This window comes from Pygoscelis adeliae, unplaced genomic scaffold (assembly GCF_000699105.1).
Source record: "Pygoscelis adeliae isolate BGI_AS28 unplaced genomic scaffold, ASM69910v1 Scaffold145, whole genome shotgun sequence".
Classification (NCBI taxonomy): domain Eukaryota; kingdom Metazoa; phylum Chordata; class Aves; order Sphenisciformes; family Spheniscidae; genus Pygoscelis; species Pygoscelis adeliae.
Window position 1 is genome coordinate 4,021,715 of NW_008824866.1, and position 7,864 is coordinate 4,029,578.

Genomic DNA, 7,864 nt, shown 5'->3' on the forward strand with positions numbered 1-7,864 from the left:
AGACTTGTCAAACCACGCCTACGCAGAAGCCCATGTGCCACCAGCTGTGAGGTAGTGTGCTCAGGGTGTGTAGACCCAGCACCTGTGCAGTGTTCACTGTTAGCACTGAACACTCCCGATTTTGCATAGGTTTTAAGGATGAAAAGTGCTGTAGAAATACCATTTTGCTAATGCTAAATCAGAATATCCTAACTTTGCAATTGAGTAAATTCATGAGAAGTATTTAGTTCCTTTACATGAGCTTAGCCGATGAAATAATTTGTCAATAAATCTTGGGGGTAAGCCTTAAGTCTGAGACCATTACAAGCATAGAGGTCGTAAGTATTTTGGAACCAGATTATATATTAAAACCTCCTCTGACAGCATCGGTACTTCAGGCTGTGTTTGAACAGCAGTTACCATGGTTTGCAGTCTTTCAGTTGGTACTGCAGTCATTTATCTTCCTCAGTTTTTACAAGCATAAAGCTGATGTTTAACAATGCTAAGATAGAAAACTAAGTCTAGGACCATTTTAAACCTCCCCCCTCCTCCCCCCCCTGAAACGTTTGTGTTCTTGAACGGAACATATAATTTCTATGCTTCATAGAACAGGTTTATGAGTATTAAAAATGCCTTTGTAAACATGGGGTAAATAGCCTTGATAGATCAAAGAGAAAATAAATGGTTACTTGATCAGCTTTCATTTTAGTTGTGAAATGTTATTTCCAGGGTAGTAGTTTTTAGTGGTCTTTTCCTTTTTTTTTTCCATTATTTTTTTTTTTTAAATGACATTGACTCTCCTTTGTAGATTATATAGGTTGTAACATAACTGTCGCTCAGGTAAGTGCTAGCTGGAGAGGCTGAATGTTTGAATAGGAGTGCTCACATCCTTGAGAGCAATCCTTGGGAGCTGACTGAATAAGTGAAGGGGGAGCTCGTTAGTGGAGGAATTACTTATGTTCTCCCACTTTCTCTCAGGCATCTGCCTGGTGCTTTGCCTGGCTGGGCTTTGATGGGACTTTGGTTTAGTAAATAGCTCTAAAAATCCTTCACATTTCATGGTTGTCTGTGTGTATATATTTTTTAAATTATTCATCTAGGGAACTAGGTTACTGGTTGTAATATTTCTAAAACCAGTCAAATTTAAATATTTGGGTAAGCTTTTGGAATAACATTTTTCCTATATATTCAGAACCTGGTGTCCATAGTCTCTTTTTGACTCTTACATTAGCCAGCTTTTGAAATGTATAACTTGAATTAGTGAGGAACATCTTTTTCACCACAAGGATAGTCAAGCAGTGGAGCAGGTTGCCCAGAGAGGTGGTGAAATCTGTATCCTTGGAAGTTTTCGAGACCTGACTGGACAAAAGTCCTGAGCAACCTGGTCTGATCTTGCAGCCAGCCCTGCTCTGAGCAGCAGGTTGGGCTAGAGACCACCAGGGATGCCTTCCAGCCGCAATAATCCTGTGACCATACTTGTCAATCACCTTACTCGGTGATATTTTAGCATCTTCTATGCCATGCTGACAGATGTTTTAAGTGATAGTCCGTAACGTTAAAGAAAATGTAGCCCTACCAATTAATAATGAAGTTCAGATTTTGGACTCAAAACTTTAGGTTCTGTTGTAAACAATGTAACCTTTTTTGTTTTTTTGAAAGGAAGTTGCAGATTCCAGCTAGTTTCATAAAACATTCTTTAAAAAGGCAGAGGAATTTATTTCTTTCACAGGGACTCTCACTGTGAGACAGCTTGATTTTTATTTGAAGATTTTATTTTTTTTTTTAAGGAGGATCTCAGCTGAAAACTTAACTGGTGTTTTATTGAAACCAAAGGCTGCCTCTGGGGAGTGCAGTGCATGCCAACATCATTGAATGAGTAATTTCCAAGCAAAAATTGTCCAGGTTTTTCCTGGTAATTTTTGTGGCGAAAGTTTAAAAATTCCTAGCAATAAAATTCAGAGCAAAAACCTGAACTAAACCCCTAGTTTTGGACAATATTTCCTCCTTAAAACAAGCAAACAAAAAAACCCGCACACCACCAACATCCTGTCCCCTCCCAGAGCCATCCTCCAGAAACCAAGTTCTTCCCATACAGACTACTATAAGTCACTCAGAAACACTGATTCTGTCCTGTTTAGTCCTGATATCCGAGAAGCACAATGATACTGCTGCTCCCTGCTATCTTCCACACCAGAGGGGCAAGGACAAGAAGTTTTGTTTCTTCTACTCTGCATCGTCCTCTGTCTCTGCTGTTTTGCAAGTGGCAGATGCCCAGTACAATTTCAACCTGTTATTCACTTGATACATGGAGAACAGCCCTTTTGGCTTACAGAAATACACCATGTTGTTTCTTTGTGGAAACATTTTTGCCAAGAGAGAAAGTGAAGGGATCGCTTTCTAACAAGTATGTGGACAGCAGTGGAAAGAAAGAAAATATCTTGTCAATTCATATCGGTGTTTAAGTTCTGTGTAATGTCTGTGTTCTGATAATGCTAGTTATGTTATTAGCCTACATAGGTTTAGAGCCCCTTATTGGTTAAGTTCATCTCCCTTCTAATGTCTTGCCTGTGAAGCACTGAGTCAACAGAAGCCTCCGTGAATCTTTGCGTCGACAACTTCTTGTTTTGTTCAGAACAGTTACTTGGTATTCATGCTTACAGTTTATACAGCCTACAACACACTTTTGTTTTGTTTGCAGATTGTCATAAGCATAGGACTCATGTTTTATGTCGTTCACCGAGCTCAAGTGGAACTGAATGCGGCTATTGTAGCGTGTGAAATGGAAATAAAGACATCACTTGTTAAAGACAGTCAACCAAGCATCAGTGGTTCAACCACATACTGCAACAAAAGGACAGTAGCATTCTCTGGAGGAGGTGTCAATATTGTGTGATTTCAAGTATTAATAAAGTAAGGTTTTGTGAACCTAAGCTATTGCCTAGAAATATCTATGGACAATTCAACTAGTTTTAAAAAAAAATTACAAGTGGTTACAGGTTGTACTGTGGCACAAACCAACCGACCAGCTCTTCAGTTGCACACAGGGTGACTTCTAGCAAGAAAAGAAAGATGGTGAAGTAACTTAAGATGTAAATGCAAATTTGGCTGCACCTTTGGTCATTTATTATACCTGTCATGGCCTGTAGTCTGCACTTTAGGTTTTTTTCCTTTGCTCCTATAAACTGAGAAATGCTTCTATAAACTGAGAAAAGTAGCACAGAGGTAAATATTTTTCTGCTTAGCGTTATTTATAAGGCTGAATAAATATGCAGTAGAATTTTATTACTGATAAAGATGAATGAGAAAGTATGCAATTCAATGTATGTTATTCTTGAATGTGCTTTTGCTTTGGAATTGCTTCCAGAACTTGGAGTGTATTATTTAGCTAATGATGGGACCATTTGGCTTTTCCTTCATTTTTGATTTAAAAAAAAAAAAAAAAAGAGAACCCTATGTAAAGTTTTGGTTGAATGTATTTTTGTAAGTCATTAAAAATGTTGCAGAGCCATGCATATGTATTCACACAAGCTTAAATCCTACATTGTGGGACTGAAGTGCTCTTAAATAACATTTTAAGTTACACTGTGTAATATGCAAAGTAAAAGGGAAAATACAGAAGTTATAATAGATTGCAGTGACTATTTGAAGGGGATTTCATTACTTAACTGTTGCATTGGTTTTACCACCTTGGTGATTGTAACAAAGGGCTGTTCCACGTTAGTCCTATTTATAATATTTTTAATTGTTAGAAGGATGGAGTTTTTCAACTCACATGACTGCACGTAATAAGGCTTCCAGAACAGGGAGCTAAATCTCTCCTTTAAACAAAATGATGGCATACTGGCAGTACTAATTTTACATGAAGGTGGCCTTTATTTTGTAAGTGAATCCCCCCTCCCTTTAAAAAGCTTTAAAAATTCACTTTGGTTGGCATGTTTTTTTCTAAAAGTTTTACATTTTTTAAAAGATGCAATCTATTATAAATTTCATCAGAGTGAAGAAATGAAAACTAGAGGTTCTCCTTGGAAAAATAAATAATCCAGTAATGGAGGAGGACAGTAGTGTCTCTGAGACTCAGGAATTCTGACTCCAGTTTTGCAAGACAACATTGTATTGGATAATGCTCCTTTTACGTGTGCTGTGGACTGTTTTTTCACTGTGTTTGAATAGACTGGATAACCCGATAGTAACTTATGTGTGTGTAAAGGGAAAACAACAATAATGCCCAAACATGATGTCTTGTATGTGTGAGTTTCATGTAGATATACGTACCAATGTTCAATTGCTCAAACACGCAAGTCATCTGATACAAAAATAATGTAATGTATTGCTTATTTTGTAGTTATTTTGTGTAAGTTTTTAAGGATGCTTTCAGGCTTCAGGATTTTGTGTTATTTTCTAACAGTATACCTGTGCCTCCTTTTTGTAAGGCTGTTTGTTGGGAGCAAGCATTTTGTCTTGTTGAGAATAGCAGGTCTTCAAGGTCTTTGGGAAGCAGATATTTGATTGCCTCGAACAGTCTTACTGTGGGGATGTACGGTACTCGCCTAATGTGACATCTACGCATTCCTTGGTAGTGGAAGTTCAATTTTGTTCTTTAAATACGTAGCCTTTGCAGACCGCTTTTCTTGGGTCTTGTGACCTAAGAAACTGAACTAGTTAAATGAAACAACAAATTTCAGATTGTCTTCTTTTTGTTGTTGGGGTTTGTGGGGTTTTTTTGTTTGTTTGGTCGGTTTGTTTTTGAAAAGGCAATCTGTGTATACCTGGAAGTGTTCATTTACACATCTCTGCCTCTGACAGCTCCTGTGTGAAAACAAGAGAGCCAGATAACTTTTTGATGGCGTTATTTGTCATCATAGTATAATTGAGCCCTTTCTTAACTAAAGGTTTTTTATTTTTTTTGTTTCTTGGAAAGAACGATTCTTCAATAAATGAACTGATCTGAACTTTGCTCCATCTTGCCAAATCAACAATAGTGTTTTGAAGAGGGTATCTCTTTCTTTCCATTTTTTAAACTAACTTAAGGTTGTGTTGATTATTCGAGAACATTTCCCAAATATGTATTTTGAAGTGCTTTTATTTCCATGACATTTTGTAACCGGAGTAACTTCACTATGTGAACACTTTTGTAGTATGGAATTAGTTCTTAAGACTTTTGCATTTTGCTTGATACTTGTAATATTTGTGTACAAGTTAATGGGAAATGTGCATTAAAAGGAACTTTTCTGTACCATGCCAATCATAATTTTATACAATAAATTCACTCAAATTTCTTTAAAGGAATATGTATTAAATGTTTAGGTTGCTATAAAGTAGTCGGAAAGAAGGTGCAGTGGAGTGCCATCTGTACATACGCATGCGAAGACGGTTGCCTACGTTAAATGAGTAACAAGTTAGGATTTAAGGATGAATTCCATGGGTGGGGAGTTACTGAAAAGGGAAAGACATTTCATTTCTATTTTTTTTAAATTAAAATTAAATACATGCTTCGTTCTGTTAAACACTTTAAAGGTTAGGTATTTGTACCTGCCTTTTTGATAGAAGAATAAGGATACGTGTGCTTATGAGTAACGTGCTACTGAACTGAAAGAGGATTAATACTTTTGAATATAAAAGTAGTAAGTGATGTGATTTTTTTTTTTTAAGATAGTCTCCCCACCTAGTGCAATTAAAAAATAAATGGGTATGAATCCAGTGTAAATAATATGTGGCAAGTCACCTCCATGAATATTTTCTGAGTTGCCATGATGGTGAAATTTCTGCATTTTGTATATGAAGTGTACCTCAATTGCAGGTCATATAGAAGAAGGAATCTTTCTCAGCTGCCTGGCACCAGTTTTCCTTCCTCCTCCTTGCGGTAAGTGCAACTGTGTAATAAATTTGTCAAAATTTAACTTTATACTAAGCATCTGTGAGGAAACCCCTTTTTTGTCCAAGAGCTTTATATACTGTTTTCATACTGATTTTTGCACAATAACTTCAGCAAGCGTTGCCGAGGTCAAGTTTGAAGAATGGAAAAACTGCTCTTACACGGTGTGTGGCTAGTGTCATGTATCAGATCCTTTGCATTAATTTTCAGCTTTCCACCTGAGGGGGGTATGATTTGGATTTTGACTGACCAAGTTTACTGGAGTCATCAGCGGCCTTGCAAATAATCTGCTTGCGATGCTTAAGAAGAAATATTATGAATGTATTACCATTCACTCTGTGGTCACTCTTAATGACAAGCAAATAGCTCGAGTAGCTCTGTGACAGGCTTCCTCACTATAATAAAATCAAAGTTAGCACCACTCCTGTCTACATAAGAAGATGATGGTTTGGGCATGAGGGAATAGGAAATCGAGTGCAGAGGGGAAGCTGATGCAAATTCTGCCCCTGCTGGGGAAAGCAGCTCGTCCCTGTCCTCTCCAGTCCCGCAGAATTACACTGATGTGCCTGGCAGCACAGGGATGATGGGTCTAACACATCCTCTCTTCATGGACATTAGCATTTGTCTCACACTATCCTGCTGTATTGATTTTTAATTTATATTAATTTGTTAGTGATAAGTAGCAAGGAATAACTGAGTCTGCAGTTTCAATCCTGTCCCTTTCCTCCTTCGATAGATTATTCTGTCATATTGCTAAACTTAAGACTATGTTTTAATGAAGTCTTGTGTTCATTAATGTAAGTTACGTCCTCCTTGCTAGCCAGGTGACTAATGTGTAGTTGATTGGATCTGGATTCTCGATTCGTTTGGAAAATCAGCTGGGCAAGATTTGCTGATGCGAGTATGCGAAGTCGTCTAACTTTCCTTCTAATTATTTAGGACTTTAGATACATTGTGAAAGAAATTAGCAGAACAGGTTTATTATACAGAGGTTTTTTTCTTTTGTTTTGCTTTAGAAAAAGGTTACTAGCAAGATAGCAGAAGAAGGATTTGTTCTGTCCTGATCCTGCAATATGGATACTGGGTGTCGTCCTTTTTCGGAGACGAGAATGTTGCCAAGACATAGCACATGTAAGCTTAGGCGAGTCCAGGTAATTAGGTGCCCACTTTGGTGAGGAGGATGTAAAACCTGTATCTTCACGTTAGTATGGCAAGTCTTATCATATAAACTACAGACCAGCACAGTTTGGCATTGGTGCCTGCAGTGAGTTGCTTCCCACCCCTCCTCATCTGCAGGAGGGGTAGTCTAGAGAGCTACAAGTCTTTCAGGCTGAAGGGGAAGAAACAGTAGTCTGAGCGCAGCAGACACAGTTTGAGGAGGTTAAATTAATCTTAATGTTGCCAGAACTGTGAATACTAAGTGCCTTGTTTTCTTAACTGCCAAATCCTTTGACAGCTTCTGCTTCTTTCCACGGGAGGGTAGCTGGGTGACCTCACCTAGAGGTAGGTCAGCATTTTCTCTTCTGGAGAGTTTTAGCATGCTTTGACTTTTGGACTTCTTAACTTCTGAAATAGTCTTTTGACAAATTTCACTGACATGTCTCTAATTAGAATGGTTTAGTTTGTCCCAGTAACAGGGCAAGATCAGCTGGGGTGCAAAGATGTATGTACCAAGTGGTGTTCATGCATGTGTACCTGGCCCAGGCAAGAACTTCTGTAGGGCAATGTGCATGAGTTCAATTTGCTGAACGTGAAGTGTTTCCCTTTGTTCCCAGTGAGCTATAACTGTTTCCCTTAAAGGTTGTGGTGGGTGGGAGGAAGGAAGGAAAGGCCTGTGGTGATGGAATATTCTAATAGCAGATTTTTGCTCTCAGCCTTAAACTCCACTGCTTAAGATCACAAATATTCTCCATTTAATGTGAGAAATGGTAGGTGGTGAGGGAATAGACTAATGAATTCTCTGACTGTGATTTTTGTGAGGGAGTAACAATTCACTTCAGTATGTGATGAAGC

At 38.1% G+C, this 7,864-nt stretch overlaps 1 protein-coding gene across 1 annotated transcript in view; it reads left to right on the top strand.

Annotated features, from left to right (window-relative positions):
- The window catches only part of TMEM64 (transmembrane protein 64), a gene marked incomplete at its 5' end in the record, with an annotated part of 12,229 nt that extends 6,974 nt beyond the window's left edge, over positions 1-5,255 (top strand). Inside the window, 1 exon segment of the mRNA XM_009324456.1 lies at positions 2,678-5,255. Within this exon segment, the coding sequence (XP_009322731.1) occupies positions 2,678-2,872 (195 nt within the window).
- Positions 5,256-7,864: the final 2,609 nt, after the last annotated feature.